At 45.9% G+C, this 19608-nt stretch overlaps 1 protein-coding gene across 2 annotated transcripts; it reads right to left on the bottom strand.

The window, feature by feature from the left end:
* Window positions 1-13151: 13151 nt before the first annotated feature.
* Window positions 13152-17645, bottom strand: Nanog (Nanog homeobox). Of its 2 annotated transcripts, none has more exons than XM_045139766.1 (4): window positions 17495-17645; window positions 15592-15857; window positions 13797-13883; window positions 13152-13529 (listed from the first exon to the last, which is right to left on the bottom strand). In XM_045139766.1, exons 1-4 carry the CDS (start codon window positions 17643-17645, stop codon window positions 13152-13154), a joined length of 882 nt encoding a protein of 293 aa, XP_044995701.1. The 2 variants fall into 2 exon arrangements, with proteins under 2 accessions (XP_044995701.1, XP_044995702.1); XM_045139767.1 differs by having other exon boundaries at window positions 13152-13482; window positions 13798-13883.
* Between the last annotated feature and the right edge of the window lie 1963 nt (window positions 17646-19608).

Here is a 19608-nt window from a genome sequence, read left to right as displayed (position 1 = left end):
TACTCACTGATAAGGGCAAGCCAACCTGCAATAACTGAAGAAACAGAAGTTCCCATGATGAAAACAGGGTAAAGGGACACATGACTAGGAAGCCAGCTTTACAAAAAATCCTTGAAGGGATGCTTCCGTTTGAAGAGAAGGAAAAAGCACGCACATGAGGCCACAGGGAAGAATAAATGGTGCTTGAATAGTACTCACTGCAAGAGAGTAGTAGAAAATGGCAACTGGCACAAATCAAGAACGGCAGGAATGGGCCTGGAGAGATTAGCGTGGTGGATAAGGTGCTTGCCTGTAGGTCTGGAGGACTCAGGTTTGATTTCCCAGGACGTAAGCCAGTGGCACATGCTCTGGAGTTCGTTTGCAGTGAAATAAAATATTCTTAAAAGAATGGCAGAAATAAATGCATGCCTTTCCGTAATAACTTTAAAAAATGGGTTCTTTTCTATTTTTATTTTTATTTTTTTTTGGTTTTTCAAGGTAGGGTCTCACTCTAGCCCAGGCTGACCTGGAATTCATTATGGAGTCTCTGGGTGGCGTCGAACTCACGGCAATCCTCCTACCTCTGCCTCCCGAATGCTGGGATTAAAGGTGCGCACCACCACGCCTGGCTTAAAAAAAAAATGTTTTTTTATCTTTCAAGGTAGCGTCTCTCTGTAGCCCAGGCTCACTCTGTAGTTCTAGGTTAGCCTGAAACTCACAGTAATCCTACCTGTGCCTCCCAAGTGCTGACACTAGATGTACGCACCACCACGTTCAAGAATAACCCTTAATGTCAGGGGGTCTCACTGCGGAGTCCGTGGAGCGCTGCCTGCTCGGCTGCCTCTGCTCCTGCTGAGCTGCAGAACGCGAGCTTTTCTCTGCCACCCTCTGCAGAAGAACTGAACAGCAGCAGCTCTTGTGGAGAAAATGCTTCTGAATCCGTCCTCACAATTGGTTTTGGAAAAGGATATTCCCTGACTTTCAGCTTTGCCGTGTCAAGGTTATGAGGTTTACTTACACCTTGTCAGACTCACAACTTTCCCCAATGCAAGTTCCAAGGACATTGAGGTGGAGGATTCTGTAACTGACATCCAAAAATACAAATATAGACCAAAAAAAAAAAAAAAAAAAAAGCCGACGCATCAGTGCTGCGCATGTGAACGGCTCCGCGATATCACCCACCATCCAGGCCCACTTGTCAAACCGCACCTTCAGCAAGGGAGCAGCTTGCTGCGAGCAGGACGAGCCGTCCCCAACCACTGCACCTCCCGGCCCTCACCACCACCCGTGCCCACACACCCTTCAGTAGCTGGTAACCTCGGAACCCACTTGCTGGCCAGTAAGGCACTGCAGCTGAATAGCTCCTACTTGCACCAGGACGACACGGCTGTGACCAGAGGGCTCAGCATCAACCCAGGTGAGACTTTGCTTTATGGAAGCACAGCGCCCAGGTGGTAGCCCTGAGCGTGAGGAGCCAGAGCCAGAAGGGCAATGGCCTGGCGGTCCAGTTTGGGAAGGACACAAGTTCCCTGGACTTCCTACAGGGAACCCAGGTGAACGCGACGCTTCCTGATGCCAGCCAGCCCGCGTTCAGAGCTGGCAACAGCAGACCACCGTTGGGAACTCGAACAAACGCAGCGTAGAGGCGCACGTCCCTGTTCCAAGGAGTTTTCCCTCCACGCCTTCAGCATTTGGGGGCACGCTTTCAAGGCTGAAGCGTCAGGTTTAGGGGTGTGGAAGTGCGCGCAGGCTGGGACCCACTGCTGTGGGTGGCGCCTGGCAGTGCTGGGCCTCACTGCCTGCCTCTGGCTCCCAGACCCTCTTGGCTGGTGCGCGTGTGCGCCACAGACACACAGGGCCTGTCCTGGTGTCCCCGAGCTTGGATGGGTGTGCCGGGGAAGCACACTTTCTGGCAAACTCTTTTGGAATCTGCTTTATCAAATGTGAAGTTCGTCTTGCACCGCTTACTATGCACAGAGGAGTAACTATCGAAATGATGGTGTTCATTTTGCTAATTACGTTCAGTATTTTGCTAACTGGTTAAATGTTAGTAACACCAAAGTGAAGCTCTAAGGAGGGCAAGACTGCACTTCTGAACCGGCATGAGCTCCACTCATTCAACGTTTTAAGATTTGGTGTTTGGAGCGGGACTTGGTGGTGCACGCCTTTGATCCCAGCACTCGGGAGGCAGAGGTAGGAGGAGGATTGCCTGTGAGTTCAAGGCCACCCTGAGACTACATAGTTAACTCCAGGTCATCCTGAGCTAGAGTGAGAGCCTACCTTGAAAAACCAAAAAAAAAAAAAAAAAAAAAAAAAACAAAAACAAAACAAAAAACAGATTTGGTGTTTGGTTTCTTCATTCTTTACTCAGTTTTAAGCCTTACAAGAGGGAATCTCTGACCAGACCACACTTGGGACTGATGCAGGGCAGCTGATCACTATGAGGAGAGTGGGGTGTTCCCACATGAGCACACAGGGGAGACCCTCTGGGTACTCAGGGTGGCCTGCTTGCTTGGGGTCTTGCCCACCTTAGGGCCACTGCCCAGCTGGGGCCTGGCCACCAGTGCTTCTGATACTCTGCCGCTCAAGAGCTGGCACTTTCCTAGACAGAAAAAGGCATTATTTTTATTTACTTTTGGTAAAGTGAATTCTAGTCTTCTGCTGGCACTCAGGGTGGCCCTGTTTCTGCCCTGTGTACAGTGAGAGATTCACTCTGCTGGCCTGTCCTCTGCAGGGTGGGTGGGTTGTACGCTGAGGATTAGCTCATGTAATGCATCGCCTGTAAGTCTCCTTCTTAAAAAACAAACTGAAAACCAACAACTTGCCCATTCTCTTTCTCTCTCCCTCTTCCTCTCTCTCAAATAAAATAAAATAAAATAAAAAATTAAAAAAAATCATTTTCTAACACTTCTCAAACATTTCTTAATTCCTGTGCTTAATTTCAAATGTAGAAGTATATCACTAGGATTTCATTGCAATTCTCAATACTGAATTGGTATTACATAGAAATTGCATATAAAGAAAACTTAGAAAAAAAGAAAAAAAAGGTAAGGTGATGCTGACCAGCCATGCCCTGCATCACCTGGCTGCTCTGCTGTAAGCCCGCTGTTGAACTCAGAGTTCTGTGTATCTGTGCTCCATGTTGGCCCCTGTTTTTTTTATTTTTATTTATTTATTTGAGAGTGGCACAGAGAGAGAGAGGAAGAGGAGGGGGGAGGGAGAGAGAGAGAGAGGGAGAGAATGGGCGCGCCAGGGCCTCCAACCACTGCCAACGAACTCCAGACGCGTGCGCCCCCTTGTGCATCTGGCTAACGTGGGTCCTGGGGAATCGAGCCTCGAGCCGGGGTCCTTAGGCTTCACAGGCAAGCACTTAACCGCTAAGCCATCTCTCCAGCCCAGGCCCCGACTTTTGACATGGCTGCCACAGCTTCTTCAGGGGTGGCAAACTCAACATCAGCTTCGCCAGTCCCTCCTCCATCAGGGCCAATTTCGTTATGGGCTCTCACAGGGTTGAGTGGACAGAAGTTAGAAATGCCGTTTTCGGTTGCTTGGTAGGGCAGCCGTCTCACGTGGGCACAGCGCTTCGCCCGGTGAGCCAGCTGTCTCCCTCTCTGCGGGCACGCATGCCTGGCAGGTAGCCCGGGTCTCTCCCCGACAGGTCTGTGGCCAAGCCAGAGCGCCGCTGAGGCCACCGCACTCACAGCCCCAAGCCCGCACCACGGCCCCGGGCCTCAGGCCTGCTTCACACCCGTGTGTCTCTGGTGTGCCAGGCTGCTCCCTAGCCCAGGCCTTGCACAGACACGTCAAAGGTGGGTGTGAGCATGACCTAACTTCTTCCCGACTGCTCTTGAGCACCCCAATGTGTCTGCGTCCTCTTCTCTCCTCGGGCTTCTTGAGCACCCCAATGTGTCTGCGTCCTCTTCTCTCCTCGGGGCTTCTTGAGCACCCCAATGTGTCTGCGTCCTCTTCTCTCCTGGGCTTCTTGAGCACCCCAACGCAGCTGCGTCCTCTTCTCTCCTCGGGCTTCTTGAGCACCCCAACGCAGCTGCGTCCTCTTCTCTCCTCGGGCTTCTTGAGCACCCCAACGCAGCTGCGTCCTGTTCTGCTTCCCCAGCGCCTTCTCAGCTAACTCCTTGAAGCAAACCGAACGAAGGCCCCCCTGGACTCTTGCCCTCCAGGTCCATGGGTAATGGGACCCCGTCTGGCACAGTTTCCGACCCTGAGAAGAACTGAACAATTTCTTCTTTTGTGGCTCCCAACGCGAGTTCCGGAAGCCTACAAAACCATCGTGGGCACTGTTGGGTCGGCTGCGTTCACACTGCAGGGTTAGTAGACTTCTCTGAACACGAGAGGGCGCTAAAGACTTCATAGCTCTCCTAAGACCTTGACAGGATGCTCATGTAGCTCAGAAGACCTTGAGGGAACAAACCGTCTGCTGGGTTAGCCTCCCCAGACAATCTGACTAAAAAAGCTTATTCCGAGCAAGGACACAAATCACTACAGTTCCTTATCTCCTTTTTGGACCTGCAGCTGGTACAGTTGGTTTTTCTTAGGATCCTCCTTATAAACTTTCACCCCAGCCTGCCTAGTGCCCCAGCCTTCATCCAGGGGAAGCTGAGGCCCCTGGCTGTTTCTCCCAGTAAGCAGTCTGTAGAGAGTCCATGTTTTCTTTTGCTTTTTTCTTACACTTTCCTTACACACACCCAACCATTCTCTAACCCAGGCTGACCTGCATGCAATTCACTATGTAGTCTCAGGCTGGCCTTGAGCTCACAGCAATCCTACCTCTGCCCCCGGAGTGCTGGGATTAAAGGCGTGTGCCACCACTTCAGGCTGCCCTGTCTTTTTTTAATTATAGTTTTTAATTTTTATTTATTTATTTGACAGAGAGAAAAGGGGGGAGGGAGAGAGAGAATGGGCACGTCAGGACCTCCAGCACTGCAAACGAACTCGAGATGCATGCACCCCCTTGTGCATCTGGTTTATGTGGGTCCTGGGGAATTGAACCTGGGTCCTTTGCCTTTGCAGGCAAGTGATTTAACTGCTAAGCCATCCCTCCAGACCCCAGCCCTGTCTCTTTTTTGGGCAGGCCAAATGAGCCAATGGGTGCAATAGTGGCACATCTGTCATGGTGGAGATCAACTGCCCTCTAATTGGACTGAGGCCTGCTCCATGGGAGGGAATACATCCCTGATACTGAAAACCTAAAACAAGGGTAGTCATGAGCCCTAGGGGCATAACATCTGTTACTGTCTGGCTAAATGTATACGCTATACTCACCAAACTGCCTAGTAAGCACTTCTCTTAATGGTCATACCCATATATTAATGCTACTCTCACTTTTGGTAGAAAACCTTCTCTTTTCAGATGGCAGTCACCTTGGGATGACTCAGAAGGCATCATGGTGCTGGAAAGAAATGACAGGACTGCTCAGCACTGTAATATCTCTATCACACCTTCCAAGGCTCAGGGTCCATTGTGGAAGAGGTGGCAGAAAGAATGTAAGAGCCAAAGGAAGGGCAGGACTCCTTACGACGTGCTCCCCTGACACAAAATGGCCTAGATATCCATGACCTCACAGTGCCTGACACTACCTACACAAGACCATCATAATAGGAGGAAAGATGATGACATCAAAATAAAAGAGACTGATCGAGAGGGGGAGGGGATATGATGGAGAGTGGAATTTAAAAGAGGGAAGGTAGGGGGAGGGAGGGCATCACCATGGGATATTGTTTGCAATCATGGAAGTTGCTAATAAAAAAACTAAAGCAAAATAACCCTCAAAACCAGACTATATTAAACTCCAAATATATATATATATATATATATATATATATATATATATATATATATATATATTTGCAGTGAGAGACAGAGAGGAGAGGGAGAAAAAGGGCATGCCAGGGCCTCCAGCCACTGCAAACAAACTCCAGAAGCATGTGCCACTTTGTCCATCTGGCTTTATGTGTTGTGGTAGTTTGATTCAGGTGTGCCCCACAAACAGGGGCTTTGAATGCTATATCCCCAGTCATCAGGGAAATACAGATTCAAACTAGAGACTCCATCTCACTCCCGTCAGATTGGCTACCACCAGGAAAACAAATAAACACAACTGCTGGCGGGGATGCAAAAAAGAGGAACCCTTCTACACTGTTGGTGGGAATGCAATCTGGTCCAGCCATTATGGAAATCAGTGTGGAGGCTCCTGAAACAGCTAATAATAGATTTACCAAATGACCCAGCTATAGCACTCCTAGGCATATATCCTAAAGACTCGTCTCACTACCTTAGAGACACTTGCTCAACCATGTTTATTGCTGCTCTATTCACAATAGCTAGGAAATGGAACCAGCCTAGATATCCCTCAACTGATGAGTGGATAATAAACATGTGGCACATTTACACAATGGAGTTCTACACAGTGGTAAAGAAAAATGAAGCTATGAAATTTGCAGGAAAATGTATGGATCTGGAAAGAAATATAAGTGAGGTAACCCAGGCCCAGAAAGCCAAAAGTTGCATGTTCTCTCTCATATGTGGATCCTAGCTACAAATAACTGGACTTCTGTGTGAGTAGGAAAACTCAGTAGCATAGGCCAATAGGCTAGAAAGAAGATATAAAAGGAATAAAAGGAATAGAAAGAGAGGGAGGGGGACCTAATAGGATGGTGTTGTATATGTGTAAGTAGAAAAACAGATTAATGGGGGTGAAAAGGACTAAGTGAGGTCAGAGGAAAAGACTGAGTAAGGAAAAGTAGTGGGAGGGCCAGTCAAAATCTAAGAGGATATAAACAAATCATACGGAACCCTATACTTTTGGACAATGGAACACACAGGGGCCATAGATTGTTACTAGAAAATTTTCATTGCCAGGGATGGGATACCTTCCAGTGAGTTGTTGGCCAGGGAGGTCCCTGATGCCCCCAAAACATTACAGGGACTTGCTGAGGCCCTTGGTTTCCCATCAGGAATAGATGGTAAGACCCTATTGCTGAAGACTCTACATACTTGGGCTGCAAGGCCACTGAGAAATCCTGCTGGAGCTGAGCTGAAAACCTCCTCCATGCAGACCAGCTGACAGAGGGGATATGATGGAGAGAGGAGTTTCAAAGGTGAAAGTTGGGGGGGGGAGGGAGGGAATTACCATGAGATATTGTTTACAATTATGGAAGTTGTCAATAATACACACACACACACACACACACACACACACACACACACACATATAAACTCCTTCCATTCCTAGGAGGCCAATGTAAATTTTGTGATGCTAAAGGGTATCTAGTAAAGTGCCTGTGAAACTAGTCCAAGAATGCTAGCTGAAAAGCAAGTAACAAATGACCAGGGCCTAAAAAGTGTAGCTCAAACAAGGCATGTTGGTGCAAGCCTTTAATCCAGCACTTGGGAGACAGGGCTACAAATTCAAGGCCAGCCTGGGACTACAGAGTGAGTTCCAGGTCAGCCTGGGCCAAAGTGAGACCCGACCTAGGAAAAAACAAAGAACGAGTATAGCTCAGTGACTGAACATTTATCATGCATGTGAAGAGGCGCTGAATTTCACCCTTTACACACACAGTATTTCTTTTATTCAATCAATTAAAAAGGACAGTGTAGAAAAATAAACCAAAAAAAATTAAAAAAAAAAACAAACAACAAAAGGGGGCGCATGCATCTGGAATTCATCTGCAGTGGCTGGAAGCCCTGGCATGCCCATTCTCTCTCTCTCTGCCTCTTTCTCTATTGCTCTCAAATAAATAAATAAAAATAAACCAAAAAAATTAAAAAAAAAAAAAAGGACAGTGTAGTGGCCTACCTATGGAAGGATAGCAGTGTTTATGGAAAAAGCAATAACCTATCTATCATGTCTATTGTGATGTTATTTTTAAAATATTTTATTTATTTGAGAGAAAGAAAATGGGCGTGCCATGGTTTCTAGCCACTGCAAACAAATGCCGATGCATGTGCCACCTTGAGCATCTGGCACTACATGGGTCCAGGTTGTTTGAACCTGGATCCATTGGCTTTGCTTTACCACTAAGCATCTCTCCAGCTCTTTTTAAAAATTTTATCTTTGATTTGAGAACCAGAGACAAAGAGGGCAAGTATGGGCACACCAGGACCTCCTGCCACTGCAAACAAATTTCCAGATGCATGTGCCACTTTGTGCATCAGGCTTTATGTGGGTATTGGGACATGCAACCCAGGCTGTCAAGCTTTGCAAGCAAGTGCCTTTAATCACTGAACTATCTCTCCAGCTCATGGTATGTTTATTTAATGTTCACAAAAACTAAACACCCAAGATTGAGGATGAGAATAACATTAGCCTGGCAGATCAGCTTGGGCTAGAGTGAGAACCTACCCCCCAAATTAAGATAATCATAATAATAATTCACATGTACTGCCTAGCAAGTATGTACTGTTTTATACCAGCGGAACATACATTTTCTGTAACTTTAACCCCAGCATGACACCAGAGATGTGTGAAGCTATGTTTCTACAGCTCTCACAGAAGCAGCGTACCAGTGGAAATGTGCTTCAATTCCTATTTCATAGGTGAATAAAAACCATTTTCTCCCCTCTTCAAAGATTGCTGTTTTTGAGAACAGGGTAGGGAAGCCCTTGCCAGTGCTGCCAGTCTCCAGCAGGGCAAGCAACACTTGCTATTTAAGACTCTCCATCCTCAATGTCCTGTAGCTGTAGCAGAATTTAATCCAAAGCAAAAATAAGCCATAACCAGTAGTGTAAAAAACACATCTTGGGCTGGAGAGATGGCTTAGTGGTTAAGCGCTTGCCTGTGAAGCCGGAGGACCCTGGTTTGAGGCTCGATTCCCCAGGACCCACGTTAGCCAGATGCACAAGGGGGCACACGTGTCTGGAGTTCGTTGGCAGTGGCTGGAAGCCCTGGCGCGCCCATTCTCTCTCTCTCTCTGTCTCCCTCTCTCTCTCTGTCTGTAGCTCCCAAATAAATAAATAAAATACATTAAAAAAAAAAAAAAACCACATCTTGAGGACTGACTTAGCAGTCAGAGGTGCTTGATTACAAAGCCTGCAGCTCAGCTTCCACTCCCCAGCCACTCAGGTAAAAGCTAGACAGGCATTCATTTGCAGGAGCAACACACACACACACACACGCAGAGATGATAAAAAGCAGCCATCCAGTGTATTGTTGGGGCTGGGCTTATAGCCAGTTCCCCCTTGCCAGTGTTGGGCACACTCTCCTGTTGCTGTTGTCCATCTGATGTTGGCCAGGGAGGGGGTGATATTCACCCTCGCTCATGCCATTGTTTTCCCCTGCCACCATGGTGCTTTCCCTGGAGCCTGTAAGCCAAAATAAACTTTTTTTTCCCCACAAGCTGCTCTTTAATTATTTATTTGACAAAGAGGGAGACAAAGACTGGGTGGACCAGGGCCTCCAGCCACTGCAATTGAACTCCAGACACATGTGCCCCTTGTGCATCTGGCTAATGTGGGTCATGGGGAATTGAACCTGGGTCCTTTGACTTTGCAGGTAAATGCCTTAACCACCAAGCCATCCCTCTAGCCCCCATAAACTGCTCTTGGTTGGGTGATTTCTGCTAGCAATGTGAACCTGACTGCAATAATCTCATTAAATACTATGTTTTTGTTTTTTTTTTTTAATTTTGTTTATTTATTTGAGAGCAACAGAGACAGAAAGAGGCAGATAGATAGAGAATGGGTGTGCCAGTGTCTCCAGCTGGTGCAAACTCCAGATGCATGCACCCCTTTGTCCATCTGCCTTAGGTGGGTCCTGGGGAATCAAGCCTTGAACCAGGATTCTTAGGCTTCACAGGCAAGTACTTAACCACTAAGCCATCTCTCCAGCCTTAAATAATATATTTCTTGATAATAAAAAAGGCTAGCCATCTTTAAAAAATTTTTATTGTAAATATTTTATTTTTACTAATTTGAGAGAGAGGAAGAGGCTGTTAGAGAAAGAGTGAGCTCACAAACAAACTCCAAATGCATGTGCCACCATATGCATCTGGCTTATGTGGGTCCTGGGGAATTGAACCTGGGCCCTTTGGCTTTATAGGCAAGCACCTTAACTGCTAAGCCATCTCTCCAGCCCTAACCATCTTTTAAATTTACTTCCACAATTATAAACAATAAACCATGACAATGCCCCCTCCACACTCTCTTTCCCCCTTTCAAATCCACCCGCCATCATATCCCCTCCCTCTCCATCAGTCTTTTCTTTTCAGGTCATCCTATTAAGAGGGTCTTGGGTAGGTAGTGCCAGACACTGAGATCATGGATATCCAGGCCATTTTGTGCCTGGAAAGTCGCATTGTAAGCAGCTCTACCCTTCTTTTGGCTCTTAGATTCTTTACACCACCTCTTCCTCAATGGAGCCTGAGCCTTGGAAGGTGTGATAGAGAGGTCTCAGTGCTTAACACTCCACTGTCACTTCTTCTCAGTACTGTGGTGACTTTTGGATCATCCCAGTGGTTGCTGCCATCTGAAAAGAGCAGCTTCTCTTACAGAAGGTGAGAGTAGTACTAATACATGGACACAAACATTTTAAAAGTACTTACAGAGCAGTTTGGAAGACAGTACATGTACTTGGCCAGACAACAGTAGATGTTACTCCCCTAGGGCTCATGACCTCCCTAGCCATAGGCTTTTGACTGGGTTTTCAGTACCAGGCTTGTATTACCTCCAGTGGAATGGGCCACTAGTCCAATTGCTGGTTTTCCTATAACATACACGACACTATTGGGCCAGTTGGCTCATTTGGCCTGCCTAGCCAATCTTAAAGCTTGCAAGGTCCACTGTTGCTCACTACCGTTAGGGACTTTTCTGTCGTTGGGCTGTATGCAGCACAGCTTTTTGCAGCTCTCAGCTGGTCCACAGGAAGGTGGTTTCTAGCTCAGACCCTGCTTGATTTCTCAGTGACCTGCAGCCCATTCATTATGCTGGTCTTGAACTCATGATGCCCCTCCCTTAGTCTCAAATGCTTAGCTACATGGTGAATTTGAGGAAAGCCTGGACTATGTGAAACCCTGCAAACACAAAAACAGTATTTAGCCAAACCTGTTCTTGACCCAGCAACGAAAACAAGGCAAAGAGACCACTAATGGTAAAGTTGGTGTTTCATTTATTTTTATTTAACTAGCTCAATTGGTACTTATTTATCATGACGGTCAACTATCTTTCTACAAATATGTATGAACAACATAGTGGTCATAGTGAAGCAGAGCCTTGAAGGGGTAGAAAATCAACAAAGCTAATTATAGCTTCACCCTTTACCTGAACAACCTACTTTTACCATGTTAAGTCTCTCAACTGCCAAAATAGGAAAACTTCCTTAACATATTTTTGCTTTTGCTTGTATTTTGTTTGTTTGTTGTTTTCTGAGACATTTAGTCCAGACTGGCCTCAAACTTCCTACATAGTCAAAGATGACTTTGGATTTTGTTTCATTTTTATTTGAGAGAGAGAAAAGTCAGATAGAGAATGGGTGTGCCAGTGTCTCCAGCTGGTGCAAACAAACTCCAGATGCATGCATGCCCTTGTGCATCTGGCTTAGGTAGGTCCTGGGGAATTGAATCTGGGTCCTTTGGCTTTGCAGGCAAGTGCCTTAAGCACTAAGCCATCTCTCCAGCCCTCTTGTTTTTGTGAGGTAGGGTCTCACTTTGGCCTTGAATTCACAGCAAACCTCCTACCTTTCCCAAGTGCTGGGGTTGAAGGCATGTGATACCACGCCCCACTAACTCTGAACTTTTGATCCTCTTGCTTCCATCTACTAGTACAGGATTACAGGCTTGTATCACCACACCTGGCACCATATAACTTTCTAGGTTTGTGTTTTGTTTTCCAGGTAGGGTCTTGCTCTCACCCAAGCCAACCTGGAATTCCTTATGTAGTCTCAGGCTGTCCTCAAACCCATGGCAATACCACCTTGGCCTCCAGAGTGCTGGGATTAAAGGCATGTGCCACCATGACCAGCTCTAGTTTTGTTTTTTGAGACAAGGTCTCACTGTGTACATTTAGTCTAGGCTGCTGTTCAACTTGCTATATTTTCTAGTTGGCCTTGAATTCATGATCCTACCTCACCACCTGCAGAGGCCACCACATCAGGTTATTTTTGAATTCTTTCCAACCCCACTTAAAAAATATTTTATTTTTTTTTATGAGCAAAAGATAGAGATAGATGATAAAGAGAGTGAGAACACACCAGGCATTGTAGAATATGCCTTAATCCCCTCACTTGGGAGGCAGAGGTAGGAGGATCACTGTGAGAGAGACAAGGGATACATCAGAGCCTCCAGCCACTGCAAACACACACCAGATGCATGTCCCAGCCACCATGTGCATCTGGCTTACAGAGTTCTGGGGAATCAAACCTGGGTCCTTAGGTTTTGCAGGAAAGCACCTTAAATGCTAAACCATCTCTCCAGCCCAGGCTGACCTGGAATTCATTATGTAATCTGAGGATAGTCTTGAACTCAAAGTGATCTTCCCTACCTCAGCCTCCTGAGAAGTGCTAGGATTAAAGTCCATTTTTTTTTGCATTTCTTATTCCTACATTTTAAGTTATATTCTACATTCTAAGGATACCCAGACATATATTAGGTCATAGCCAGAGACAGTCTGCAACAGGTTATTGAAAGCTCTTGAACTAGAGGCTAAGTAAATCCCACCCTTCAAATTGACACACTATGTACAATGAAATACAATGTAATAAGGAAAAGACAAGCTGGAGGTGAAGCTCAATGGTAGAGCACTTGCCTAGCATATACATGTGCCCTTAGTTCAATACATAGTACTGCAAAAGAAAAAAGAACAAAAAGAGCCTGGCATGATGATACAGGCCATTAATCCCAGCACGTGGGAGGCTGAGGTAGGAGGAACACTGAGTGTGTGGCAAGCCTGGGCTATATATCGAGTTCCAGGTCAGCCCATCTCAGGCTAGGGTGGCTTCAAAAAAATAACAAAACAAAAAAATAAACAACAACAAAAACACCATAGTGACATAGCTCTAAAACAGCAATTCGGTGTCAGTGTTAGAGTGGAACAGTATTTGCCTAGCATATGCAAAGTCCCGGGTTTGGCCTACAGCACTAAAAACAAAATTAAACAATACAATGATCCTTTAAGAAAGGCATGAACGCAGCCAGTTCTCCAACTAAACCTGCATGTCTACTTCACATGCCATCAGGAGGCATGTTCACAGAGTAGTTCAGGACGTCCAAAGCTTGCGGAGTATTAAGATACTTAGAGTTTTCCCCAACAGTTTCCAAACTGGCCTCTAAATCATTTCCAGAGAAATGCTGCTGGAACTGCACGTAGGGCTGCAGAGAGTCTTCTCCCGAGTTATGGAACGGAGCACCCCAGGGCTGACTGCTCCACACGGGGGAGTGCCAGGCCGGAGTGCTCCAGGAATGGCTGCTCCAGTTCTGGCCGCTCCAAGCTGGGTTGTTCCAGGTCTGGTTGCTCCACACTGGAAGGTTTCCAGATGGGTTCACCAGGAACCCTGGGAGACAGCTGGAATGGAGGCCTGGATATTCTATACATGTTGAGCCCTTCTGAAAGGAAATAGTGATATGATGGGCAAAAAGGAAAATCAAAACTATGGAGTTATATGCTACAGAGAAATGAAATAAAAAGATGATGAAAAGGAAAGAACAGGGCTAGCTGTGGCTCAGAGGCTGGGCACTTTCTTGCAAAGCCCGCTGGCCTGGGTTCAATTTCCCTGACGGCATTCATTTTCAGTAACAACACAGGCACACATGCCCACGTGGATGTTTGTATAAGGAAATAAATGAAAAGAGCAAATAGTTTCCTGTTACCTGAGTCACACTATGGCTAGTCTTTGACCAGTTGTTTTTCTGCCATCGCTTATATTTCATTCGTTGATTTTGGAACCAGGTTTTAACCTGTAGGAAAAATGATAGGAATGAAGAGGGGAAAAGAAAGACATACAGATAAGCTCTGCGTCAATTTTTCTGTTGTGGTTTTTTGAGGTAGGGTCTCACTCTAGCTCAGGTTGACTTCGAATTCACTATGTAGTTTCAGGGTGGCCCTAAACTCATGGTGATCCTCCTACCTCTGCCTCCTGCGTGCTGGCATTAAAGGTGTGCATCACCATGCATGCCTGGCAAATCCGATAATCCTAACCAGTAATGATTCTCTGGAGTTCCAATCCTGCCCTTCCAGCTAGGCTACTCAGTCCTGGAAAATGTCATCCGGTGCCAGCAGCCCTCCTTGGCAGTCATGCCATAGTCCTGATATCTCCATTGTTTCCCCACTGCAGTGGTTCATCCTCAGGGCTCCACTGGGTCTCCACACAGGTAATCCAATAGGAGTACTTTACACTGCAAACTTCTTTGCAAATTCAATGACCCTCTCTTTCCTGCATTTCTTATACTCCATAACGACAAGTGGGGTGCCAATTTGTTAATCCAGGAGGGAATAAACTGACTTTGAACAGGACACATCTTCAGTATACCGGTCTCTTCAAGAGTCTGCATTGTTTCTGTCCTGTCCCAGAGTAGGTCAGCTGGCCCAGTCTCTGTGTTTGTAATCTCTCAAACAATCGCAGCTGATTCTTTTCCTTCCCGTGCCACATTCCTCTACTCACACCAGTACACTTCTGTGCAATGCAGCCTTGCAGAAGTTTCCACGACAAAGGCAAGCAGAACGTAGCAAGTTTCTCACACAAACTGCCTCTAGCCCAGTACAGGCAAAGCTCTTTTTCACCCCCATAAGCCAAACCTCACAGTCCATAGTTCTTATTGCATTCAGGTCTTTCAACTGTGATCGAAATAGTCCATCAAGCTGTATTTACAGAACTTCAAGGTGTCTCTTTTTTTTTTTTTTTTTTTTTTTTTTTGGTTTTTCAAGGTAGGGTCTCACTCTAGCCCAGGCTGACCTGGAATTCACTATGTAGTCTCAGGGTGGCCTCGAACTCATGGTGATCCTCCTACCTCTGCCTCCCGAGTGCTGGGATTAAAGGCATGCGCCACCATGCCCGGCTCAAGGTATCTCTTAAGCCAAGGTTTCAAGAGTAAGACCCTGCCTCAGAGATCCCCCCTCCCTTAAGTTTTGTTTGTCAACTAATTTTTGAGCTAAGGTCTTGCTATAGCCCACACTGACCTGGAATTCACTATGCAGTCTTAGGGTGGCCTCAAACTCACACCAATTCTCCTACTTTGGCCTCTGGAGAGCTAGGACTAAAGATGTGCACCACTACATCTGGCTAATAAAACTTTTTGTTTGTTTTTTCAAGGTAGAGTCTTGTCTTAGCCCAGGCTTACCTAGAATTCACTATGTAGTCTCAGGGTGGCCTCGAACTCATGGCAATCTTCCTACCTCTACTTCCCAAGCACTGGGATCAAAGGCATGTGCCACCACACCTGGCTCAAAACTTAAAAGCAAGCACCTTAACTGTTTATGTTTCTGCAGCAACAAATCGCCGGGCGTGGTGGCACACACCTTTAATCCCAGCACTTGGGAGGCAGAGGTAGGAGGATCTCCGTGAGTTCGAGGTCACCCTGAGACTCCATAGTGAATTCCACGTCAGCCTGGAATGGAGTGAAACCCTACCTTCAAAACCAAAGCGGGGGCAGGGGAAATCAACCTTACCTGTTTGTAGCTAAGGTCCAGACTGCTGGAAAGTTCTTGCATCTGCTGTAGGCTGAGGTACTTCTGTTTCTGAAACCTCTGGTTGAGTACGCACAGCTGAGCCTGTGAGAACACAGTCCTCACCTTCTGCTTCTTGACTTGGATCTTACTCTCTCCTCTCTTTCCCATGCCCTCCTCAGAGCTAGAACCAGGAAGTTCCAGTTTGGGGCTGGTGGAAGAATCCGGGCTGTCCTGAACAGGTAGGTCCACAGAGGAAGGAAGAGAGGCTGTTGGGAACAAATAAAATGACTGGTTTCTCTCTCTCTCTCTGGTTGGTTTTTCGAGGTAGGGTCTCACCCTGGCCCAGGCTGACCTGGAATTCACTCTGTAGTCTCAAGGTGGCCTCAAACTCAGTGATCCTCCTACCTCTGCCTCCCCGGTGCTGAGATTAAAGGCGTGAGCCACCACATCAGGCTTAAAGGCACTTTCTTGAAAGGGACCTTGCCTCCTAGCCTAGCCTTAAACTACGAAAGGATCTGCAAGCTGTGCATGCTGGTGGTGCGCCCTTCCTTGTTCTTTTTGTGATGCCCAGAGCTAAACCCAGGTCCTTGGGCAGGAAAGGCTACCAGAGCATTGCTCCCTGGATTCTGTAGCCCGTCGACACCTGTCCACACTGATGTGCTTTCAGTGGTTGAAGCCAACTAAATCCTGTTTTCAATAAAGGGATAGGCCTTAAAGCAGCAAGCATTCACAATCCCCTTCTAACTAGGAAACATTTTAACCATACACACCTGCTCACTTTCCAACTCAGTACTGTATTTTTAGCATTTGAAATTATAATGTTCAAATATAGCAATCATAAGGCTGAGGGGACGCTCAGTGATGAAGGCTTGCCTTACATCTTGTGCAACACACACAAAATCATTTTCTTTTCTATTCCCACAATTATTTAATTGTTGTAGTCATAATATATATAATTAGCTTAAAGCTATTTAAATGTTACCACCAAATAAACAAATGAATAAAAAAAAGTTACCACCTTTGGACTAGGGAGATGGCTCAGCAGTTACATTGTTTGCGACACCAGCACGGGTTCAATTCCCTAGCCACTCATGTGAAGCTGGATGGCAGGGCATTAGCTTTGCAATGTAGAACCACGCTGTCCCACCACATACATGCAAATAAATTTTTAAAAAGTGAGGCTGGGCTTGGTGGTATGCGCTTTTAATCCCAGCATTTTGGAGGCAGATAGTAGAATAGGAAGATCACTGAGTTGGAGGACACCCTAGGACTACAGAATGCATTGCAGGTCAGCCTGAGCTAAAAAAAAAAAAAAAAAAAAAAAAAAAGGCCTGCCACTTTTAAGGCAGTGTTATTTTTTTTGTAGGTAGGGTCTCACTATAGCCTAGGTTGACCTGGTTACTCTGTAGTTCTAGGCTGGTTTCGAACTCACAGCGATACTCTTATGTCTGCCTTCTGGATGCTGGGATTAAAGGCATGCTCCGCTATGCCGGGCTATGGCCCACCACATTACTGTAACACGTTTTTGTTCTCACAGTGCCCAAAACATTTAGCTTCTCAATTTTTGTACATTGGTTAATTTTGTATCTGTTATCTCTGTCCCCAACTTATGAGACCTGAAGCATAACTAAAAGGGCAATGTACGATCAAGCTACACTTCCAAGAGGTGCCCCCAGGATTGATAACGACACCTGTCTGTGATAATGGGCTATAATTCCTCTAAAGGCTTTTCTTATCTTTTTTTTTTTTTTGAGGGAGGGTTTCACTCTAGCTCAACCTGACCTGGAATTCACTATGTAATCTCAGGATGGCTTCGAACTCACTGCATCCTCCAACCACGCCCAGCTCTCCCTTATCTTTCTCCTAATGAATTTGGTTTTTTGAGGATTAAATTTTTTCTTACCAGTTTCTGTGTGATGCATCTCAGTAGAAGATATTTGTAAGGAGAAGTAATTTTCCTCAGACCCATAAATCACAGGCATTGGTGACATGTCCTCAGGATCTGATGGTTCTTCAGAACAGGAACTGTGGGAACATGCTGGATCCACACTCATGTTAGTCAGAAGGAAGAAAAAAGCAAGCCAGTGACTATCACAAGAGCCACAGATTTAAGAATTAGGCCCAGGGAAAGATCTTAAGGATAAAACAAACAAAACCCAGAAAATCTCACAGGTAAAAATTTCAATCAAGAAGAGATAATAATCCTAAGGGGGAAAAAAAAACCAACTAAGTGCACTGAAGCCAAAGGCTCTCGATTTATAGCATTAAGTTCCATCACCCTAGGCCCGCCTCCCCTCCCCTCCCCCTCTCCCTTCCCCTCCCCCTTGCCCCCACACCCTTGTGAATTCTCAGTAAATCCTGTCTACCAGGCGCACCAAGGACATTGTAATGCAAAAGGGGCTGTAGAAGCTCTGTCTGGGAGGGGAACTAGAAAACGGGGCCATCTGATCTGGAGACAAAATAAACCCAGCAAATGAATACTTGCAGGCTCTGTGTTTCCACCTTTCAATTAAGGATGTACCTCTTACCTTGGAGATCCCAGGCAGCTCTCTCTGCCTCTTCCATTTACCCAACAGTCATGACAAAATTGCCAAGGACTTAAACCAGGCACGGTGGGCACGCCTCTAGTCCCAGCAGTAGGGTATCACAGGTAGGATGGTCACTGAGTTTGAGGCCACTTTGAGACTACAGAGTGAATTCCAGGTCAGCCTGGACTAGACAAGACCCTACTTCAAAAGAAAAAAAAAAAAAAAAGCCTGGTATGGTGGCACACACCTTTAATCCCAGCACTGGGGAGGCAGAGGTAGGAGGATTGCCTTGAGTTCCAGGCCACTCTGAGACTACATAGGGAACTCCAGATCAGCCTGGGCTCAAGTGAAACCCCTACCTGGAAAAACAAAACAAGTGCAAAAATAAAATAAGGTAAAGGAGGGAGCGGTAGTACACACTTGTAATTCCAGCATGCAAGAGGATCAGCAGTTCAAGGTCATCCTCTTCTACATAAGATCCTATCTCCAAAAATTAAAAGAAAGGGGGGGCTCCAGTAATAACACACATACACGCATGCACATATACATACATACACACACACACACATACATACATACATACATACATACATACATACATATATATATAGCTTTTTGGTTTTTCGAGCTAGGGTCTTGTTCTAGCCCAGGCTGACCTGGAATTCTCTATGTAGTCCCAAGGTGGCCTCGAACTCAAAGCAGTTCTCCTACCTCTGCCTCCTGAGATCTGGGATTAAAGGTGTGTGCCACCACACCTGGCCAGTTACTAACATATTTAAGGACAAGTAAGACAATCCATTTTCCTGCCCATTTCTAAATCTAATATTCAAAAAATTTAAAGTTTCTTCCTCTTTCCCAATTTCCCACCACTGAATGCAAACTCTTAGTAAATCCCAATTATATATTTTTCCAACACAATTTTCTGAATTAATTGTTTCTTTGAGGAAGGGCCTGGCTGTGTAGCTCAGCTTGCTCCAGCAGACTATTACCATTTGGGCCTCCACCCAGGGCCTTGGGCTTTGCTCCTATACAAACCCACTTCTATTTACAATGCAAATAAAGACCACTGCTGAAAAAGTAGGTCTAGATTGGTGTGGTGGCACACACCTTTGATCCCAGCACTAAGGAGGGCTAGGAGGCAAAGGTAAGAGAATCACTGTGAGTTCAAGGCCAGTGTGAGACTATTTAGTGAATTCCAGGTCAGCCTGGGCTAGAGTGAGACTCTACCTCAAAAAACTAAAAATAAATAAAATAAAAGTACATCTGTTCTAAAGGAGATGGAATTTTGGTGATCTTTTCTTTGTCTTCTCAGACTGTCCTATGGAGAGAAAAACTAAGAATAAAAAAGAAAAAGTAAGAAGGTCAAAAAGAAAAAAAAAAGCTAGGGAGATGGCATAACAATAAAGGTGTTTGTTTGCAAAGGTGCTGACCTGGGTTCAATTCCTCATTACCCACAGGAAGCCAAATGCACAAACTGGCCCATGTGTAT

The sequence above is a fragment of the Jaculus jaculus genome, chromosome 23 (genome assembly GCF_020740685.1).
Source record: "Jaculus jaculus isolate mJacJac1 chromosome 23, mJacJac1.mat.Y.cur, whole genome shotgun sequence".
Taxonomy (NCBI): domain Eukaryota; kingdom Metazoa; phylum Chordata; class Mammalia; order Rodentia; family Dipodidae; genus Jaculus; species Jaculus jaculus.
Note: the sequence above shows the minus strand (reverse complement) of the source record. Positions and strands in the feature narration are given on the sequence as shown.

What these genes read in the sequence shown, in the direction of transcription:
- Nanog (XM_045139766.1), bottom strand. Translation starts at nt 17,645, where the DNA reads ATGAGTGTGGATCCAGCATGTTCCCACAGTTCCTGTTCTGAAGAACCA. An exon ending in GATGCATCACACAGAAACTG is followed by an intron (nt 15,858 to 17,494) that starts GTAAGAAAAAAT and finishes TGTTCCCAACAG; the next exon opens with CCTCTCTTCCTTCCTCTGTG. An exon ending in CTAGCCATAGTGTGACTCAG is followed by an intron (nt 13,530 to 13,796) that starts GTAACAGGAAAC and finishes TCCTTTCAGAAG; the next exon opens with GGCTCAACATGTATAGAATA.